General features: G+C 52.1%; 1 protein-coding gene across 1 annotated transcript in view; it reads right to left on the bottom strand.

Moving 5' to 3' along the window:
* LOC147119499 (telomerase protein component 1-like) overlaps positions 1-22,277 on the bottom strand; it is a 110,504-nt gene that overhangs the window by 51,285 nt on the left and 36,942 nt on the right. Inside the window, 8 exon segments of the mRNA XM_085985060.1 lie at positions 1,148-1,255; positions 1,974-2,134; positions 2,709-2,924; positions 3,702-3,855; positions 7,469-7,681; positions 8,287-8,442; positions 10,838-10,937; positions 13,926-14,050. Coding sequence (XP_085841186.1) covers positions 1,148-1,255; positions 1,974-2,134; positions 2,709-2,924; positions 3,702-3,855; positions 7,469-7,681; positions 8,287-8,442; positions 10,838-10,937; positions 13,926-14,050 — 1,233 coding nt within the window.

Genomic DNA, 22,277 nt, shown 5'->3' with positions numbered 1-22,277 from the left:
AAGGCACGGCCGCCGATGGTGGGGTGATTAAAATCGGTGTTGCGCCAGAGGCCAAAATTAGAGGAGTGCAGAGATCTGGGAGGGTTGTAGGGCTGGAGGAGATTACAGAGATCTGGGAGGGTTGTGGGGCTGGAGGAGATTAGAGAGATCTGGGAGGGTTGTGGGGCTGGAGGAGATTAGAGAGATCTGGGAGGGTTGTGGGGCTGGAGGAGATTACAGAGATCTGGGAGGGTTGTAGGGCTGGAGGAGGTTACAGAGATCTGGGAGGGTTGTGGGGCTGGAGGAGATTACAGAGATCTGGGAGGGTTGTGGGGCTGGAGGAGATTAGAGAGATCTGGGAGGGTTGTAGGGCTGGAGGAGATTACATAGATCTGGGTGGGTTGTGGGGCTGGAGGAGATTACAGAGATAGGGAGGGTTGTGGGGCTGGAGGAGATTACAGAGATCTAGGAGGGTTGTGGGGCTGGAGGAGATTACAGAGATCTGGGAGGGTTGTAGGGCTGGAGGAGGTTACAGAGATCTGGGAGGGTTGGGAGGCTGGCGGAGATTACAGAGATCTGGGAGGGTTGTGGGGCTGGAGGAGGTTACAGAGATAGGGAGGGTTGTGGGGCTGGAGGAGGTTACAGAGATCTGGGAGGGTTGTGGGGCTGGAGGAGGTTACAGAGATAGGGAGGGTTGTGGGGCTGGAGGAGGTTACAGAGATCTGGGAGGGTTGTGGGGCTGGAGGAGGTTACAGAGATCTGGGAGGGTTGTGGGGCTGGAGGAGGTTACAGAGATCTGGGAGGGTTGTGGGGCTGGAGGAGGTTACAGAGATAGGGAGGGTTGTGGGGCTGGAGGAGGTTACAGAGATCTGGGAGGGTTGTGGGGCTGGAGGAGGTTACAGAGATAGGGAGGGTTGTGGGGCTGGAGGAGGTTACAGAGATAGGGAGGGTTGTGGGGCTGGAGGAGGTTACAGAGATCTGGGAGGGTTGTGGGGCTGGAGGAGGTTACAGAGATCTGGGAGGGTTGTGGGGCTGGAGGAGGTTACAGAGATCTGGGAGGGTTGTGGGGCTGGAGGAGGTTACAGAGATCTGGGAGGGTTGTGGGGCTGGAGGAGGTTACAGAGATCTGGGAGGGTTGTGGGGCTGGAGGAGGTTACAGCAGACTCACCACGTATTGAGGGGCCCAGGTGCAATCGGTAATCCAGTCCCGGTGACAGGCAAGCAGAGACCGGGAGACGCGGCCAGGGAGAGTTGCGAGGTCCCAGAACAGGAGGCTCTGCCAAAACAAAAGGTGTCAAACTCGCACGACAAGACTTTTAACACCGACTCATCCAATTACTTTCGTAGCCGGCGCCAATTTGCTCGGGGGTTCCACAGGAGTGGGACGCCCTCTGACCCCTCACCCCGTCCCTCGCGTGCGCAAGCCCAGACAGTGGGAGCCGGCAGAGTCTCCAACTACAAAGGCAACACCTCAGCCCAGCCCCAATCCTGTTCTTGTCTGATCCCCCCACCAACCCCCCTCCCCACCCCCTATAGTTTCTTGCAGGTGTCACTGTTTGGCGCTCAGGAGCAGGAACCCAGGACCCACGAGGTGAAAGGTCAGTGTCTGACCTACTGACCCCCACCCAGTCCCCCATCAAAAAGAGACGACCTCAGCCCACTCTGTCTGGGGCTGTGTTTGACTCCAGGTCACAGAGGGTGAAAGGTCAGTATCTGACCCATTGACCCCCCCCCCCCCCCCCACCCAGAGAGAGCAGACCTTTATCCCCCTGTCTGGGGCTGTGTTTGACTCCAGGTCACAGAGGATGAAAGGTCAGCGTGTCTGACCCCTTGACCCCCATCCAGAGAGAACAGACCTTCATTCTCCTGTCTGGGGCTGTGTTTGACTCCAGGTCACAGAGGGTGAAAGGTCAGCGTGTCTGACCAGTAGCGGCCCTGTGGACGATCGGAATGTAGGCCGGTGGAGTCGCCGCTCCCTCCCCAGCCTCACCTACCTTGTCCTTGCTGCCGGTCACCAGCTGGAGCCCGTTGGGGCTAAAGGAGCAGCAGGTGACCGAGTCTGAGTGACGTCTCAGCACGCAGGCCGGGGACACCTCCACGCGGCCCTTCTGGTCGATCAGCTCGGCCAGCGTCCAGAGCAGGACGGTGAAATCATCTGGGGAAAGAGTGCGGAGACGGGCGGTGAGAGCAGGCAGGCAAGGGAAAGGGGAACAGGAGGGGGGGAAAATCAGGAAGCGACAGAGCCAGGGAATGGGGAACAGGAGGAGGGGAAATCAGTGAGCGACAGAGCCAGGGAAAGGGAACAGGAGGGGAATCGAGGAGCAACAGAGCCAGGGAAAGGGAACAGGAGGGGGGAAATCAGGGAGCAACAGAGCCAGGGAAAGGGAACAGGAGGGGGGAAATCAGTGAGCGACAGAAACAGGGAACAGGACCGGGATCAGGGAGCAACAGAAACAAGGAATGAGAACAGGAGGTGGTACAGGGAGTGACAGAGCCAGGGAAAGGGAACAGGAGGGGGATCAGGGAGCGACAGAAACAAGGAAAGGAAACAGGAGGGGGGAAATCAGGGAGCGACAGAAACAGGGAACAGGAACAGGAGGGGATAAGGAAGCAACAGAGAGGGAAAGGCAAGTGTGCCCATGAAACCGTACCCCAGGGAGAATCAGTGTCTCAGAGAGGATTATGGGGAAGGCGAATTGGCGAGCAATATGAAAGGTGTTAACCGTTACCTGAGGCAGAAGCCAGGAATTGTTCGGAGTGAGACAGGGACACCGGGGGTCTCGTGTGTCCCCGACAGCGGCACGCACACCTCGCCCTGGAGCCCCGCAGATGCCACACTCGTACAATGTTGTCGTCCGAGCCCGAGGCCAAGAACTCCTCGCCATCCAACCACTGCAGGCATCGCACGGGCACCTGCAGGACATTACACTCCGCAGCCAGGGCTCCTGGGTTCACAGAGACGACAGAGTGAGAACCGGCAACGAGAGAGAGAGAAAGAGAGAGAGAGAGAGGCCGTACGGCCCACAGACCGGCCTCTCCCTGGAAAATCTCAACCCCACCCACTCAACACATCCCTTGTCCTTCAATCCACCCACCCACCATTTCCCCATATCCCTCAATCCCACCCACCTCCCCATATCCCTCAATCCCACCCACCATCTCCCCATATCCCTCAATCTCACCCACATCCCGCCCACCGTCTCCCCATATCCCTCAATCCCGCCCACCGTCTCCCCATATCCCTCAATCACACCCACCGTCTCTCCATATCCCTGAATCCCACCCAGTCTCCCCATATCCCTCAATCCCACCTACCCACCATCTCTGCATAGCCCTCAATCCCACCCACCTTCTCCCCATAACCCTCAATCCCACCTACCCACCGTCTCTCCATAGCCCTCAATCCCACCCACCTTCTCCCCATAGCCCTCAATCCCACCCACCTTCTCCCCATAACCCTCAATCCCACCCACCGTCTCCCCATATCTCTCAATCCTACCCACCTTCTCACCATATCCCTCAATCCCACCTCCTCTCACTATCCCTGACCCACACCTACTCTGTCTGGGGCTGGCTCTGATCCCAGGTCCCAGAGGGTGAAACGTCAGTGTCTGACCCGATGACACCACCCAGGTCCCCATCAGAGCCCTTCCGCCCCCTCTGATGGGTAGCATTTGACCCCACGTCCCAGAAAGGTGCACCAGCGTTCCTCTAACACATACCTGTTTCAAGGTGAAAGATTTTCACCTGGTTGCTGTGGTAACCGACAGCCATCAGCGCGCCATTCTTACTGACAGACACGCACAGGGCAGCGGAGGGCTCGTCTGCACTGTACTCACCCAAGGCTCGTCCCAGAGTCCCGGACCAGATCCGAACCTGGAGAACACAACATCAGTGTGGGGCTTCATTTATTCTCCCAAACTCCCTTCCCCTTCTACCCCCCCAATCCCGCCCCGACCCAAGTTTTTTAAAATTTGTTTTTATGGGATGTGGGCGTCGCTGGCAAGGCCAGCATTTATTGCTCATCCCTAGTTGCCCTCGAGAAGGTGGTGGTGAGCCGCCTTCTTGAACCGCTGCAGTCTGTGTGGTGAAGGTTCTCCCACGGTGCTGTTAGGTAGGGTGTTCTAGGATTTTGACCCAGCCACGATGAAGGATTGGCCAATATATTTCTAAGTCAGGATGGTGTGTGACTTGGAGGGGAACTTGGAGCTGGTGGTGTTCCCATGTGCCTGCTGCCCTTGTCGTTCTAGGTGGAAGAGATCCCGGGTTTGGGAGGTGCTGCCGAAGAAGCCTTGGCGAGTTGCTGCAGTGCATCTTGTAGATGGTACACACTGCAGCCACGGTACGCCGGTGGTGGAGGGAGTGAATGTTTAAGGTGGTGGATGGGGTGCCAATCAAGCGAGCTGCTTTGTCCTGGATGGTGTCGAGCTTCTTGAGTGTTGTTGGAGCTGCACTCATCCAGGCAAGTGGAGAGTATTCCAGCACACTCCTTACTTGTGCCTTGTAGATGCTGGAAAGGCTTTGGGGAGTCAGGAGGTGAGACACTCGCCGCAGAATACCCAGCCTCTGACCTGCTCTTGTAGCCACAGTATTTATGTGGCTGGTCCAGTTAAGTTTCTGGTCAATGGTGACCCCCAGGATGTTGATGGTGGGGGATTCGGTGATTGTAATGCCATTGAATGTCAAGGGGCGGTGGTTAGATGCTCGCTTGTTGGAGATAGTCATTGCCTGGCACTTCTGTGGCGCGAATGTTACCTGCCACTTATCAGCCCAAGCCTGAACGTCGTCCAGGTCTTGTTGCACACACCTTCCAGTAGGAATCACTGCACAGTGGTCACAGCACAGTGTGCTTGCTGACCTACATTGGCACCCGGTCCAGCAACGTCTTGATTTTAAAATCTTCATCCTGGTGTTCAAATCGCTCCTCGCCCCCTCCCCATCTCTGCAACCTCCTCCAGCCCTGCAACCCGGCAAGGTCTCTGCGCTCCTCCAATTCTGGCCTCCTGCGCATCCCCTGATTTTAATCGCTCCACCATTGGCAGCCGTGCCTTCAGCTGCCTGGGCCCTAAACTCTGGAATTCCCTCCCTAAACCGCTCCGCCTCGCTCCCCTCCTTTAAAACGCTCCTCAGAACTTGTCTCTTTGACCAAGCTTTTGGTCACCTGTCCTAATATCGCATGTGGCTCGGGGTCAAGTTTTGTTAACGCTCCTGTGACGCTCCTTGGGACCTTTTACTGCGTTAAAGGTGCTATATAAATGCAAGCTGTTATAACGGATGAGAAAGGCCATTCGATCCATCTGATACCAACAGAACCCCTCAGTGCTGAACGTAATCTAAGACAGTAGAAGTGTACGATCTTCTGGAAACAGATTTAGGCGCACTGGGGGATTGAGCCAAACAATGGCAATAAGAACAGGAGGAGGCCATTCAGCCCCTCGAGCCTGTTCCGCCATTCATTGAGATCATGGCTGATCTGTGACCTAACTCCATATACCTGCCTTTGGCCCATATCCCTTAATACCTTTGGTTAACAAAAATCTATCAATCTCCAATTTAAAATTAACAACTGATCTAACACCAATTGCCGTTTGCGGAAGAGAGTTCCAAACTTCTACCACCCTTTGTGTGTAGAAGTGTTTCCTAATTTCACTCCTGAAAGGTCTGGCTCTAATTTTTAGACTATGCCCCCAGTCCTAGAATCCCCAACCAGCGGAAATAGTTTCTCTCTATCTACCCTATCTGTTCCCCTTAATATCCTGAAAACTTTGATCAGATCACCCTGAACCTTCTAAATTCCAGGGAATACAACCCTAATTTGTGTAATCTCTCCTCGTAACTTAACCCTTGAAGTCCGGGTATCATTCTGGTAAACCTACGCTGCACTCCCTCCAAGGCCAATATATCCTTCCTAAGGTGTGGTGCCCAGAACTGCTCACAGTACTCCAGGTGTGGTCTAACCAGGGTTTTGTACAGCTGCAGGGTAACTTCTACCCCCTTGTACTCTAGTCCTCGAGATATAAAGACCAGTGCTCCATTAGCCTTTTTGATTATTCTCTGTACCTGTTCTTGACATTTTAATGATCGATGTACCTGGACCCCCGAGTCTTTTTAGCTTTTCACCATTTAGTAAGTACCCTGTTCTCTCCTTTTTAGATCCAAAGTGGATGACCTCACATTAGCCTACACTGAAATCCATTAGCCACAGTTTTGCCCATTCACTTAATCTGTTGATGTCTCTTTTGTAATTTTATGCTTCCATCTACACTGCCTACAAGGCCGCCTATCTTTGTGTCATCAGCAAGTTTGGATATGTGGCTTTCTATCCCATCATCTAAGTCGTTAATAAACACGGTGAATAGTTGAGGCCCTGCAGGACACCACCAGTCACATCCTGCCAATTTGAGTAGCTACCCATTATCCCCACTCTCTGTCTCCTGCCGCTCAGCCAATTTCCTAACCAGGTCAATAATTTGCCCTGAATTCCATGGGCTTCAACCTTAGTTAACAGTGGCATTTAACCTCGACGACTGCAGTGTGAGAAAGAAAGAGCGAAAGGCTTGCATTTGTTCAGTGCCTTTCACGATCTCAGAACGTCCCAAAGTGCCAATTAAGTACTTTTTTTTTGGAAGTGTAGTCACTGCTGTAATGTAGGAAACGTGGCAGCCAATTTGCACACATCAGGTAATCTGTTTTGGGGATGCTGGTCTCTTCTTCGAAATACTGCCATGGGATCCTTCCCGGACAGAACGGTGTCCCTTGACTTGTACTGAAGGGTTCTATTAATACAACCCAATACCCTGTCTGCTTCAGCTGTGGCCTACCTGCATTGGTTATGAACCTGGAGTGATCTGTGCACAACAACACCTGGATCCCTTTCTCTCTCGACCGATTCTGGTATTGGTATTCTGTGCTGGTCATGCCTACATGCACGGCGTGTCAGCTCAGTGGGTGTCTCACTCTCACCTCTGAGTCAGAAGGTCGTGGGTTCGAGCCCCCGCCCTCTCCAACCCACCCCACCCCCGGAGACTCGAGCCTCATAATCCAGGGCCGACACTCTCGGTGCCAGTACTGAGGGAGCGCTGCATCTTTGGAGGTGCCGTTAAACCGAGGGCCCCGTCTGCCCTCTCGGGTGGGCGTAAAAGATCCCACGACCACTATTGGAGGAAGAGTTCTCCCCGGTGTCCTGAGGCCAATATTTATCCCTCAACCAACATCAACTAAAACAGATGATCTGGTCATTATCACGTTGCTGTTTGTGGGATCCTGCTGTGCATACATTGCCTGCAGCGTTCCCCACATTACAACAGTGAGCACACTTCAAGAGTACGTCACTGGCTGTAACGCGCTTGAAAGGTGAAAGGTCATGAAAGGTGCGGCAGAAATGGAGGCTGCGTACTCTCACTTTTGGGGGGGCTCAGCATCGTGACAACCCCGCCACCCAACGCCCTCCTTACGCTGACTCCCGGCTCCGGGAGATCTACCGTCCTACCTGGTGGTCCTCCCCGGTGGTGAGCAGGTAGCGCCCGTCGGCGATGAATCGCAGCGCGGTGACGGGGCCCCAGTGGGCAAGGTAACCGCCCGCCTCCAACCCCGAGGCGACCGACCAGAGGCGCACGTCTCCCAGCAGCGAGGCCGAGGCGAGGTAATCTCCAGACGGGGCGTAGGTCACAGCTCGCACTGAGGCCGGGTGTCCCTGCAACACCTGAGGGGGGAAGAGACAGATAGAAGAGGAGGTATTAGGAAGGCTTCCCGGTATTTCCCCAACAACCTTCCCACCAGTCCATCCCCTTCCCCCGCCCCTCCCCAGGGTACAGGATCCACGGGCCCCTCCCCCTCTCTCCACCACCCCCCCGCCCCGGGGTACGGGATCCACGGGCCCCTCCCCGGGGTACGGGATCCACGGGCCCCTCCCCCGCCCCGGGATCCACGGGCCCCTCCCCCTCCCCGGGATCCACGGGCCCCTCGCCCTCCCCGGGATCCACGGGCCCCTCCCCCTCCCCGGGGTACAGGATCCACGGGCCCCTCCCCCTCCCCGGGGTACGGGATCCACGGGCCCCTCCCCCTCCACGGGATCCACGGGCCCCTCCCCCTCCACGGGATCCACGGGCCCCTCCCCCTCCCCTGGGTACGGGATCCACGGGCCCCTCCCCTTCCCCGGGGTACGGGATCCACGGGCCCCTCCCCTTCCCCGGGGTACGGGATCCACGGGCCCCTCCCCGGGGTACGGGATCCACGGGCCCCTCCCCCTCCCCGGGGTACGGGATCCACGGGCCCCTCCCCCTCCCCCAAGCGGTAGCTGGTACTCACCGACACGAGGCTCGCCCTCACCCAGTTCCAGATTCTGACCGTCCGGTCCCAGCTCCCTGTGGCCAGCAGTTGACCCTCGGGATGAAAGGTCACACAGTTGAGGGGGTGGGGATTGGCCAGCGCGACGTTGAGCTTCCCCGTGGCCACCACCCAGACCTAAAACACAAAATCGGTTGACGCTGTAAGTAACGGGGGGCGCTCAGGGTCGGTCGTGGATTCATTCGTCACTGACTTTCGACCCTCCGCGACCTGGGGTCAAATCCAGCCCCAGACAGATGGGGGGGGGGGGGGGGGGGCGGGGGGAGCAGAAGGTCTCTTCTCTCTGATGGGGGACTGGGTGGGGCAGTGGGTCAGACATTGACCTGCCCCCACCACACAGTACTGCCCCCCCGGTTATCAAAATCCATGACGAGGCCTTGGACAACGTGGACCACTTTCCATACCTCGGGAGCCTACTGTCAACAAGGGCAGACGTCGATGACGAAGTCCAACACCGCCTTCAGTGTGCCAGTGCAGCCTTCGGTCGCCTGAGGATGAGAGCATTTGAAGACCAGGACCTCAAACCCGGCACTAAGCTCATGGTCTACAGAGCAGCAGTGATACCCGCCCTGCTGTATGCCTCAGAGACATGGGCCATGTACAGCAGGCACCTCAAAGCACTGGAGAGGTACCACCAATGCTGCCTCCGCAAGATCCTGCAAATCCATTGGCAGGATAGGCGCACCAATGTCAGTGTTCTCACTCAGGCCAACATCCCCAGCATCGAAGCTCTGACCACGCTCGATCAGCTCCGATGGACGGGTCACATTGTCCGCATGCCCGATACAAGACTCCCAAAACAAGCGCTCTACTCGGAGCTCCGGCACGGCAAGAGAGCCCCAGGTGGGCAGAGGAAACGCTTCAAGGACACCCTCAAAGCCTCCTTGAAAAAGTGTAACATCCCCACTGACACCTGGGAATCCCTGGCCCAAGACCGCACAAAGTGGAGGAGAAGCATCCGGGAAGGCGTCGAACACCTCGAGTCTCTTCACCGGGAGCAAGCGGAAGCCAAGCGCAAACAGCGCACGTCAACCCAAGCACCCCGCCCACCCGCCCCTTCAACCACCGTCTGCCCCACCTGTGACAGAGACTGTAGGTCCCACATTGGACTCATCAGTCACCCGAGAACTCATTGTTAGTGGAAGCAAGTCATCCTCGGTTCCAAGGGACTGCCTAAGAAGAAGAAGGGTCAGACACTGACCTTTCACCCTCTGGGACCTGGGCTCAAATCCAGTCCAGACACACGTGCTGAAGCTCTTCTGGCTCCACTAAGTTCTTATTGAATCCACATCACAAACTGACTTGCATTTATATAGCGCCTTTCGCAACCTTAGGATGTCCCAAAGTGCTTTACAGCCAATGAAGTATTTTTCTGAAGTGCACAGCAAGCTCCCACAAACAGCAATGTGATAATGACCAGATCATCTGTTTTAGTGATGTTGAGTGAGGGATAAATATTGGATGGGACACCGGGGAGAACGCCCCCCTGCTCTTCTTCGAAATAGTGCCATGGGGTCTTTCACGTCCACCTGGGAGAGCAGACGGGGCCTGGGTTTAACATCTCATCTGAAAGACGGCATCTCTGACAATGCAGCGCTCCCTCAGCACTGCACTGGAGTGTCGGCCCTGGATTTGTGTGCTCGGGCAGCACGGTGGCATAGTGGTTAGCACTGTTGCCTCACAGCGCCAGAGACCCGGGTTCGAATCCGGCCTCGGGCGACTGTCTGTGTGGAGTTTGCACATTCTCCCCGTGTTTGCGTGGGTTTCCTCCGGGTGCTCCGGTTTCCTCCCACAGTCCAAAGATGTGCGGGTTAGGTTGATTGGCTATCATAAATTGACCCTTAGTGTTAGGGGGATTAAATACGTGGGGTTACAGGGATAGGGTGGGATATGTGTTGGTGTAGGGGTTACGGGGATCGGGTGGGATATGTGTCGGTGCAGGCTCGATGGGCCGAAATGGCCTCTATCTGCACTGTGGCGTTTCTGTGATTCTGTGATTCTGTGATTCTCTGGAGTGGGACTTGAACCCACGACCTTCTGGCTCAGAGGCAAGGGCGCCACCCACTGAGCCACGGCCAACACCGGTCCCTAACCTGTCGGCAGTTCTCATGGCGACGGTAACAGTGGCTTCAGTAAGAAGTGAGATGAAGAGGGGTGGGAGGAGGCTCGTGTGGAGTATGGCCCGTGTCTGTGCTGTAAATAACATGTGATCTAAGCAGCCCCGCAGGGCACTGTTCCCATCAACCTGAGAGTGGTCGGGCAGCCCGCTGGGGGTCCCGGCGCAGACCTCCACGGGTCCCGCACCGGTGAGCCATGCATGGAATTTTATACAGGCCGTGCAGCCCGTTAAAAGGGGCGCGCACCCAAAAAAAATTACAGAGAACATTGCCACAGGGCACTATCGGGCATCCCTCCGTTGGAATCGAACCCTGAATGGACTTGCTGCAGACACTGGGTGAATACAGGAGCCAAGTGTGCAGTCACCGGGCACAGGCGCGCACACAGAACCTACCTTCACCGCCCGATCCCAGGAACATGTCGCCAGATGTTTCCCGTCAGGGCTTAGTGCGCATCCCGTTATCCGGTCACTGTGGCCATCGATCAGCAGCAGCCTGTGGAGACAAAGAGACCTGGTGTGGGAGCCTGGGAGTACAGAGACTACACCCGGAGCTTCGCTCTCTCTCCAAACAGTGCTGTCCCTGCCCTGGGAGTGTTTGATGGGACAGTGTAGAGGGAGCTTTACTCTGTATCTAACCTGTGCTGTCCCTGCCCTGGGAATGTTTGGTAGGACAGTGTAGAGGGAGCTTTACTCTGTATCTAACCCGTGCTGTACCTGCCCTGGGAGTGTTTGATGGGACAGTGTAGAGGGAGCTTTACTCTGTATCTAACCCTTGCTGTACCTGTCCTGGGAGTGTTTGATGGGACAGTGTAGAGGGAGCTTTACTTAAGGTTTTGCTTTCGATAAGGTCCCACATAAGAGATTAGCGTGCAAATTTAAAGCACACGGGATTGGGGGTAAGGTACTGTCTTGGATAGAGAACTGGTTGGCAGACAGGAAGCAAAGAGTTGGAATAAACAGGTCTTTTTCCGAGTGGCAGGCAGTGACTAGTGGGGTACCGCAGGGATCGGTGCTAGGACCCCAGCTATTCACAATATATATAAATGATCTAGATGAGGGAACTAGAAGTAATATCTCCAAGTTTGCAGACGACACAAAGCTGGGTGGGCGTGTGTGCTGTGAGGAGGATGCTGAGAAACTCCAGTATGATTTGGACAGGTTGGGTGATTATACTGCATTTGCCATGCATCTGCCCAATGTGGATAAATGCGAGGTTATCCACTTCGGTGGCAAAAACAGGAAGACAGATTATTATCTGAACGGCAATAGATTGGGAAAAGGGGAAGTGCAACGAGACCTGGGTGTCCTTGTGCACCAGTCGCTGAAGGTAAGCATGCAGGTGCAGCAGACGGTTAAGGCGGCAAATGGTATTGTTGGCCTTCATAGCGAGAGGTTTCGAGTACAGGAGCAAGGACGTCTTGCTGCAGTTGTACAGGGCTTGGTGAGACCACACCTTGAGTATTGTGTGCAGTTTTGGTTACCTTATCTGAGGAAGGATGTTCTTGCCATGGAGAGAGTGCAGCAAAGATTCACCAGACTGATACCTGGATGGCAGGAATGACGTATGAGGAGAGACTGGGTCGATTGGGCTTATGCTCGCTGGAGTTTAGAAGAATGAGGGGATCTCATTGAAACTTGTAAAATTCTAACAGGACTAGACAGACTAGATGCAGGAAGGATGTTCCTGATGGCGGGGGAGTCCGGAACCAGGGGTCATCGTCTAAGGATAAGGGGTAAGCCATTTAGGACAGGGATGAGGAGGAATTTCTTCACCCAGAGAGTGGTGAACCTGTGGAATTCTCTACCACACAAGGCAGTTGAGGCCAATTCATTAAATATATTCAAGAAGGAGTTAGATATCTTTTTTAAGGCTAAAGGGATCAAGGGATATGGGGAGAAGGCAGGGACAGGGTACTGAATTTGGATGATGAGCCATGATCTCATTAAATGGCGGAACAGGCTCGAGGGGCCGAATGGCCTACTCATGTTCCTATCTTCTATGTTTCTATGTTTACTCTGTTTCTAACCCGTACTGTACCTGCCCTGGGAGTGTTTGATGGGACAGTGTAGAGGGAGCTTTTCTCTGTATCTAACCCGTGCTGTACCTGCCCTGGGAGTGTGTGATGGGACAGTGTAGAGGGAGCTTTACTCTGTATCTAACCCATGCTGTACCTGCCCTGGGAGTGTTTGATGGGACAGTGTAGAGGGAGCTTTACTCTGTATCTAACCAGTGCTGTACCTGCCCTGGGAGTGTTTGATGGGACAGTGTAGAGGGAGCTTTAGTCTGTATCTAACCCGTGCTGTACCTGCCCTGGGAGTGTTTGATGGGACAGTGTAGAGAGAGATTTACTCTGTATCTAACCCGTGCTGTACCTGCCCTGGGAGTGTTTGATGGGACAGTGTAGAGGGAGCTTTACTGTGTATCTAACCTGTGCTGTACCTGCCCCCTGAGAGTGTTTGATGGGACAGTGTAGAGGGAGCTTTACTCTGTATCTAACCCGTGAAATGGCTCAACTGTTAATACACTTGCCTAACAAAAATCTGCCCATCTCCTTTTTGAAATTTTCAATTGACCCCCCAGCCTCAACATCGTTTTGGGGGAGAGAGTTCCAGATATCCAATTCCCTTTGTGTGAAGAAGTGCTTCCTGAAAATCACCCCTTAACATCTTAGCTCGACATCACCGGAGCTCTAATTGTAAGGTTATTGTTTTTTCATTTGTTCATGGGATGGGGGCGTCGCTGGCATGTCCAGCATTTATTGCCCATCCCTAGTTGCCCTTGAGAAGGTGGTGGTGAGCCGCCTTCTTGAACCGCTGCAGTCCGTGTGGTGAAGGTACTCCCACAGTGCTGTTAGGGAGGGAGTTCCAGGATTTTGACCCAGCGACGATGAAGGATCGGCGATATATTCCCAAATTGGGATTGTGTGTGACTTGGAGGGGAACTTGGAGGTGGTGGTGTTCCCATGCGCCTGCTGCCCTTGTCCTTCTAGGTGGAAGAGGTCGCGGGTTTGGGAGGTGCTGCCGAAGAAGCCTTGGCGAGTTGCTGCAGCGCATCTTGTAGATGGTACACACTGCAGCCACGGTACGCCGGTGGTGGAGGGAGTGAATGTTTAAGGTTATGGCTCTCCCATCAGAGGAAACCATTTCTCTCTCTCTACCCTGTCAACTCCTTTAATCATCTTAAACACCTCAATTAGATCGCCCCTTAATCTTCTATACTCAAGGGAATACAAGCCTCGTCTGTGCAACCTGTCCTTATAATTTAACCCTTTTAGCCCTGGTGTCTTTCGTCCCAGCCCAGTAAATCCTGCCCGAGGTGCGGTGCCCAGAACTGACCGCAGTTCTCCAGAAGGTGTCTGACCGTTTAGACAAGGTTCTTCTCCCCCCCCGAACCCTGGAGTTACTGGGAATGGGGGGAGCCCGGACGCCGGTTGTTCTCCGCCCGGCCCCCTGCTCTCAGAGGGAGCTCCCCCTCTCCTACCTGCAGCCGTCCGCGAGGCTCCACACCTCAATCTTGCCGTCGAAGGATGTGGCGCACAGCGTGCTCTCGCCCAGGAACGCGCAGTCCGAGATCCCATCGCAGCCGCTCGCCAGTGACCTCACTTCCTGTAGGGGCAGAGGAAGACTTCATTGAAGAAAACTCTATTCAGTTTCTCTCTCTCCCCCGCTCCTCTCCAAAACCGCTGGCTCAGCGGGAGAATGCCCCACCCAATACCCCACTACAGCATCACCCCAGGTGCAGGGTGGGGATAGCAGGAAGAATAAAGTGAGGTGGACCCTTTACTCCTGCTAAAGGAAGGAAAGGGTTAATCAGGCTGTCCTGAAGTCTGTTGTGCAGCTATTGATCTCTATCACACAGAATGTACAGCACAGAAACAGGCCATTCGCCCCAACTGGTCCGCGCCGGTGTTTATTCTCCACTCGCGCCTCCTGTTCCTTTCTCCCTCGTGTGTTTATCTGGCTTCCCCTTAAATGCATCTGTAATGAAATCTGTTTGTCTTGCCTGTATTCGTTCTTGCCTGTATTCGTTTTGCACTCATGTATATTACCCTCCCCCACACGGTGTATAGTTTCACTTCCTCTTTCCTGACTAACCTGGAAGGTTCCAGGTCTTGGCTCTTGGCTCCGCCCCTGACTTCTCTTACTTAAAGATCCCAGGATCTGTATGACTCATTCCTGTGAGCCGGTCGGTGTGTTGAGATGTTAGCTCTGATCTTAGTGATTAAAAGCCAACTTGTTAAAGTCTATAACTTCTAGTTTTGTGGTTATTGAAGGCCCATCAGCATCTATACTATTCACCTCAACCACTCCATGTGGTAGCGAGTTGCACATTCTCACTCTGGGTAAAGAAGTTTCCCCTGAATTCCCTCTTGGATTTATTAGTGACTATCTTATATGTGTGCACAAATCTTTGAAGGTGGCAGGGCAGGTGTGGTAAACCACTTTTATCGTTCACTATCGTTACACTATAGTTATCACTGTTGTATTGTTATCACTGTTCTCACTGTTGTATCACTATACGAGGTCGCCTCTTGTCGCGCTGTTATACCTGGGCTGACCACCTCCGACTCCGCCCATGGCTCCACCTACCTGCCCAGGTATAAAGGTAGTCGACTGGCTGGTATTCCTCCTTGTTGGACCCGATCACCCACGAGGGTGGGCTCTGTTATTTAGTCAATAAAAACCTTTAGTTACGTACCTAACTCGTCACTTTTTATTGGACGAATTGATAGGTATATCAGCAGGTTAACAAAGCAGTTAATAAATCATAAAGGATCCTGGGCTTTAGAAACAGAGGCAGAGAGTACAAAAGCAAGGAAGTTATGCTAAACCTATATAAAACACAAGTTTGGCCCCAGCTGGAGTATTGTGTCCAATTCTGGGATAGACGCGAAGGCTTTGGAGAGGGTACACAAGTGATTTTTTAAAAATTCGGTCATGGGATGTGGGCGTCGCTGGCAAGGCCAGCATTTATTGCCCATCCCTAGTTGCCCTTGAGAAGGTGGTGGTGAGCCGCCTTCTTGAACCGCTGCAGTCCGTGTGGTGAAGGTACTCCCTCAGTGCTGTTAGGGAGGGAGTTCCAGGATTTTGACCCAGCGACGATGAAGGATCGACGATATATTTCTAAGTCAGGATGGTGTGTGACTTGGAGGTGGTGGTGTTCCCATGCGCCTGCTGCCCTTGTCCTAGGTGGAAGAGGTCGCGGGTTTGGGAGGTGCTGCCGAAGAAGCCTTGGCGAGTTGCTGCAGTGCATCTAGTAGATGGTACACACTGCAGCCACGGTGCGCCGGTGGTGGAGGGAGTGAATGTTTAAGGTGGTGGAGGGGGTGCCAATCAAACGGGCTGCTTTGTCCTGGATGGTGTCGAGCTTCTTGAGTGTTGTTGGAGCTGCACTCATCCAGGCAAGTGGAGAGTATTCCATCACACTCCTGACTTGTGCCTTGTAGATGGTGGAAAGGCTCTGGGGAGTCAGGAGGTGAGACACTCGCCACAGAATACCCAGCCTCTGACCTGCTCTTGTTTACTAGGATGGTTCCAGGGATGAGGGATTACAATTACATGGAGAGACTGGAGAAGCTGGGGTTGTTCTCCTTAGAGCAGGGAAGGCTAAGAGGAGATTTGATCGAGGTGTTTAAAATCCTGAGGGGTTGAGATAGAGTAAATAAAGAGAAACTGTTTCCAGTGGCTGAAGCATCGAGAACCAGAGGGCACAGATTTAAGGTGATTGGCAAAATAGCAAGAGGCGACATGAGGAAAAACTCTTTTACGCAGCGAGTGGTTAGGATTTGGAATGTGCTGCCCGATAGGGTGGTGGATACAGATTTAATAGTAGCTTTCAAAAGGGAATTGGATAAAATCTTGGAGAAAAAATTGCAGGGATATGGGGACAGAGCCAGGGAGTGGGACTAACTGGATTGCTCTTCGAAAGAGCCGGCGCAGACTCGATAGGCCGGATGGCCTCCTTCTGTGCTGCACTATTCTATGATTCGATGGTCCTTTTCTGCTTCTATTCTATTCTGATTTTATTTATGGCCCCTCGAGCTGGTCTCGCAGCAAGTGGAAACATCGCCTCTGTGTCTACCCAGTCAAACCCTTTCATAATCTGAACAACCTCTATTGGGGTCACCCTTCAGCCTTCTCTTTCCTAAAGAGACAAGAGCCCCAGCCTGTTCAGACTTTCCTGATAAGTTACAACCTCTCAGTTCTGGTATCATCCTGTGAATCTTTTTTTTTTTTTGCACCTTCTCCAGTGCCTCTAAGGTCCGTATTTTCCGATCGGAGGCTTCCTGCGTGCGGAGACCTCTGATCTGGAAAAAAAATCTACTGACTTACCCGAAGGGTCCTGATGTCCAGACACTTCCGCTCCTGGGCCTCACCAACTCGAAATGCGCAGGGCCCACGTATCCCAGAGGCGCATGCGGTTCGCAAGCGTCCCTGGGATCGCGTGGGCCATGGGGAGCCAATAGGAGAAGGGAATCTCCCTTCATACACTTGACAGATAGACTTGTCAAATATATGAATGGAGATCACCCCCAAAAACACAGTAAAACATTAAATAAATTAAAGAAAAACCCATCACATTTTTTAAATGAGTTGAAATTACAACAAATTAAATATTTTAAACAAAAATTAAATTTTTTGAATAAAATTTAAGTTTTCTTACAGGGCTAAAAATAAACTTACTTTTTTTTTTAAAAAGTATTTTTAAATGATAAATGAGTGGAAATTTTTAATTTTTTTCAACTCTTATGCTGGTAAAAGCAGGCCTTACGCCTGCTTTTACCAGGCGTAAGATTTTTAAAGGTTTTCAGCGGGCGGAGGTTCTGCAGAAAGCGTAACTCTCCCCCCCGCAGAGGTCCTTCTCCAGGGCAGGTGTCCGACCTGTCAAGAGCGTTCTTGACAGGTCGGAAATGCCGGTTTTCAGCGCATGCGCTTGGCATGCCTGAACCAACGTCCCTATCGGTGTGTACGCAGCTCATACACACCCGTAAGCATCGGAATATACAGCCCTGTATCTTTTTTATAACATGGAGGCCAGAACTGTGCAGAGCACTCCCAGTGTGGTCTAACCAATACAAAAGCAAAATACTGCGGATGTTGGAAATCTGAAATAAAAACAGCAAATGCTGGAAACACTCGGCAGGTCAGGCAGCACCTGTGGAGAGAGAAACAGAGTTAACGTTTCAGGTCGATGACCCTTCGTCAGAACTGGAAAAAGCTGGAGATGGAACAGGTATTTAAGCAAGTGAAGGGGCAGGGAAAGGGGGGGGGGAGGGGCAGGGAAAGAACAAAAGGGAAGGTAAGAATGCCCACCTTGAAGAAGTTCTGCTCTTCTCTCCGACGGGATTTCCGTTTGTCCACAGACCTTCCCTTTTGTTCTTTCCCTGCCCCTTCACTTGCTTAAAAACCTATTCGATCTCCAGCTTTTTCCAGTTCTGACGAAGGGTCATCGACCTGAAACGTTAACTCTGTTTCTCTCTCCACAGATGCTGCCTGACCTGCTGAGTGTTTCCAGCATTTTCTGTTTTTATTTGCGGTCTAAACGAGGTTCGATACAAGTTTAACATAACTTGCCTGCTTTTTAATTCCATTATTCCAGAAATGAACCCCAGTGCGTTGTTTGCACTTTTTATGGCCTGTGCTGCAAGTTTCTGTTTGGTAGCAGCGCGGGGAAATAGTTAGCTCCGCAATGGAAAACATCTGAACTAGATAGACAGGATGGTTAGATGGGCAGAACAGTGGCAAATGGAATTTAACCCTGAAAAGTGTGAGGTGATGCATTTTGGGAGGACTAACAAGGCAAGGGAATACACAATGAATGGTAGGACCCTAGGAAGGACAGAGGATCAGAGGGACCTTGGTGTACATGTACATAGATCCCTGAAGGCAGCAGGACAGGTAGATAAGGTGGTTAAAAAGGCATATGGGATACTTGCCTTCATTAGCTAAGGCATAGAATATAAGAGCAGGGAGGTTATGATGGAGCTGTACAAAACGCTAGTTAGGCCACAGCTGAATACTGTGTGCAGTTCTGGTCGCCACACTATAGGAGGGATGTGATTGCATTGGAGAGGGTGCAGAGGAGATTCACCAGGATGTTACCTGGGCTGGAGCGCTTCAGCTATGAAGAGAGACTGGACAGGCTGGGGTTGTTTTCCTTGGAGCTGAGAAGGCTGAGGGGGGACCTGATTGAGGTGTACAAAATTATGAGGGGCATAGATAGGGTAGATAGAAAGGAACTTTTCCCCTTAGTAGAGGGGTCAATAACAAGGGGGCATAGATTCAAGGTAAGGGGCAGGAGGTTTAGAGGGGATTTGAGGAAAAACTTTTTCACCCAGAGGGTGGTTGGAATCTGGAACTCACTGCCTGAAAGGGTGGTAGAGGCAGGAACCCTCACAACATTCAAGAAGCATTTAGATGAGCACTTGAAACACCATAGCATACAAGGCTACGGACCAAGTGCTGGAAAATGGGATTAGAATAGACAGGGCTTGATGGCCGGCGTGGACACGATGGGCCGAAGGGCCTCTTTCTGTGCTGTATAACTCTATGACTCGATGACTCTATCTGGGCGCACATCATCCTTTGCCATTGGGGACAAACGAGACAGGAAACAGGGACAGACTTGAAATGACAGGTTTCATTTGGTACAACAGCAATTAACACGCAACAAGAGTGAAACTACTGGTAAGGCAACAAAGCAAGGGAGTTATTCTGGTTAGCTCAACCGAGAAAGAGCTCGTTAAGTAAAGGCAAATAAAAGTTATTGATAAGGGAGAAGCCAATTAAATTACAAGGCCATATAAAGTGAACTTAACTCCGAACAACAACTTGTACTTGTAGAGCGTTTCAAACGCAGTAAAACGTCCCAAGGTGCTTCACGGGAGCGATTATAAAACAAAATCTTGACCCCGATCCACATAAGGAGATATTAGGACAGGTGACCAAAAGCTTGGTCCAAGAGCTAGGTTTTAAGGAGCGTCTTAAAGGAGGAGAGAGGTGTAGCGAAGCGGAGAGGTTTAGACTGGGAATTTCAGAGCTTAGGGCCCAGGCAGCTGAAGGCACGGCCAATGATGGCGGAGCGATTAAAAATCGGGGCTGCTCAAGAGGGCCAGAATTAGTGGAGCGCAGAGATCTCGGAGTGGGGGGGGGGTTGCAAGGCTGGAGGAGATGACAGAGATAGGGAATAAAAACAGAAAATGCTGGAAATACTCAGGTCAGGCAGCATCTGTGGAGAGAGAAACAGAGTTAACGGTTCAGGTCGATGACCCTTCATACAGAGTCATACAGCACAGAAAGAGGCCCTTCGGCCCATCGTGTCCGCGCTGGCCATCAATCCCTGTCTATTCTAATCCCATTTTCCAGCACTTGGTCCGTAGCCTTGTATGCTATGGTGTTTCAAGTGCTCATCTAAATGCTTCTTGAATGTTGTGAGGGTTCCTGCCTCTACCACCCTTTCAGGCAGTGAGTTCCAGATTCCAACCACCCTCTGGGTGAAAAAGTTTTTCCTCAAATCCCCTCTAAACCTCCTGCCCCTTACCTTGAAACTATGCCTGCTGGTTATTGACCCCTCTACTAAGGGGAAAAGTTCCTTTCTATCTACCCTATCTATGCCCCTCATAATTTTGTACACCTCAATCAAGAGATAGGGAGTTAGTTAGCAACATTATATAAAATTATGTAATGTAGAATTTTGCGGGTTATCATGGAGGGAGCAAGAGAAATGTAGTAAAAAAGGCAGTTTGCAAATGAGCTTATGGACTTGTAAATGCCAAAGTAACGAGCTCAGAGCTGTAACACGTGTGAACCCCTGACCAACCCATTAGGTGTGGTTGTAAGTATGACCTTTGAAATGCATGTTTAAATACAATTGCAGGCACCGTCTGCTCAATAAATCGCAGACATCTCATTTTCAATGTGTAAGAACTTTATTGGAGGAATGAATTATAAATAAGAAATCCCCGCCACCACGAACATCGACCTCGCAGGACGAACATTTCTTGCAATAAAGGCTTTTAGTAAAGAGCATCGTGGCAACCTTTACTCCCAATAATATCGCATTGGCACAAAAACAACTGAACTCGAGGCGTTTTAACAGGCGTAACACTGTTTACCCAACATAGGTGGAATGAAGACTTTTATTGTCTCGAGAAGCAGTTTCCAGTCGCTGAACTGGGATAAAGGCATTTTATATATATATTTTTTTTAAATCGCTGTCTGGAAACTGCGCTCTTCCTGCTCTGTGTGGGGCTCAGTACCGATTGTATCCCTCCTACCGCCCGCCCCCCCGGCTGGGATCAGCTCAATCAGCACAGACCGGGGAGGAATGGAACCCGGGGTCTTGCTGCCCTGTGTGTGGGGCTAAGTACGCCACGCTGGCCGGGACAGTGAGCCCTCACTGCAAGTCGGGGTATTTTCACTCTACATAACATAAGAAATAGGAGCAGGAATAGGCCATTTGGCCCCTCGAGCCTGCTCCGCCATTTAATAAGATCACGGTTGATCTTGGGCTCAATGCCACTTCCCCGCCTGCTCCCCATAAACCTTCACTCCCCTATCTTGCAAAAATCTGTCTATCTCCACCTTAAATGTATTTAATGACCCAGCCTGCACAGCTCTCTGGGGCAGAGAATTCCACAGATTTACGACCCTCTGAGAGAAGAAATTCCTCCTCATCTCGGTTCTAAAAGGGCGACCCTTTATTCTGAAACTGTGCCCGAGTTGTAGATTTCCCCACGAGGGGAAACATCCTCTCTGCATCTACCTTGTCGAGCCCCCTCAGTATCTTATGTGTTTCAATAAGATCACCTCTCATTCTTCTAAACTCCAATGAGTATCGGCCCAACCTGCTCAACCTTTCCTCATAAGTCAACCCCCTCATCTCAGAAATTAACCTAGTGAATCGTCTCTGAACTGCCTCCAATGCAAGTATATCCTTCCTTAAATAAGGAGACCAAAACTTGGTCTGAAGTGAATTCGACTGGATCAATAAGACAGAAAGACTTGCATTTATATAGCGCCTTTCATGACCACCGGACGTCTCAAAGCGCTTTAAAGCCAATGAAGTATTTTGGAGTGGAGTCACTGTTGTAATGTGGGCAACGCGGCAGCCAATTAGCGCACAGCAAGCTCCCACAAACAGCAATGTGATAATGACCAGTTAAAAGTGTGTACCATCTACAAGATGCACTGCAGCAACTCGCCAAGGCTTCTTCGGCAGCACCTCCCAAACCCGCGACCTCTTCCACCTATGAGAACACCACTACCTCCAAGTCACACACCATCCCGACTTGGAAATATATCAGCCATTCCTTCATCGTCGCTGGGTCAAATTCCTGGAACTCCCTCCCTAACAGCACTGTGGGACTAGCTTCACCACACGGACTGCAGCGGTTCAAGGCGGCAACTCACCACCACCTTCAAGGGCAACTAGGGATGGGCAATAAATGCTGGCCTTGCCAGCGACGCCCAGGTCCCATAAGCGAATAAAAAAAAACTGTTTTTTTGTGTTATGTTGGTTGAGGGATAAATATTGGCCCCAGGACACCGGGGATAACTCCCCCCTGCTCTTCTTCGAAATAGTGCCATGGGATCTTTTACGTCCACCTGAGAGAGCAGATGGGGCCTCGGTTTAACATCTCATCCGACAGTGCCGCACTCCCTCAGCACTGAACTGGGAGTGTCAGCCTAGATTTTTGTGCTCAAGTCCCTGGAGTGGGACTTGAACCCACAACCTTCTGACTCAGAGGCGAGTGTGCTACCCACTGAGCCACTGGCTGACACGATAAGAGGAAGGAAGCCCGTTTTCTCCGGGCGAGTTTGGTGTCTCTCT

This window comes from Somniosus microcephalus, chromosome 4 (genome assembly GCF_052327205.1).
Source record: "Somniosus microcephalus isolate GS21.2 chromosome 4, FLI_Smic_1.0, whole genome shotgun sequence".
Taxonomy (NCBI): Eukaryota; Metazoa; Chordata; class Chondrichthyes; order Squaliformes; family Somniosidae; genus Somniosus; species Somniosus microcephalus.
The sequence above is the reverse complement of the archived record's forward strand: the minus strand, read 5'-3'. Positions and strand labels throughout refer to the sequence as shown.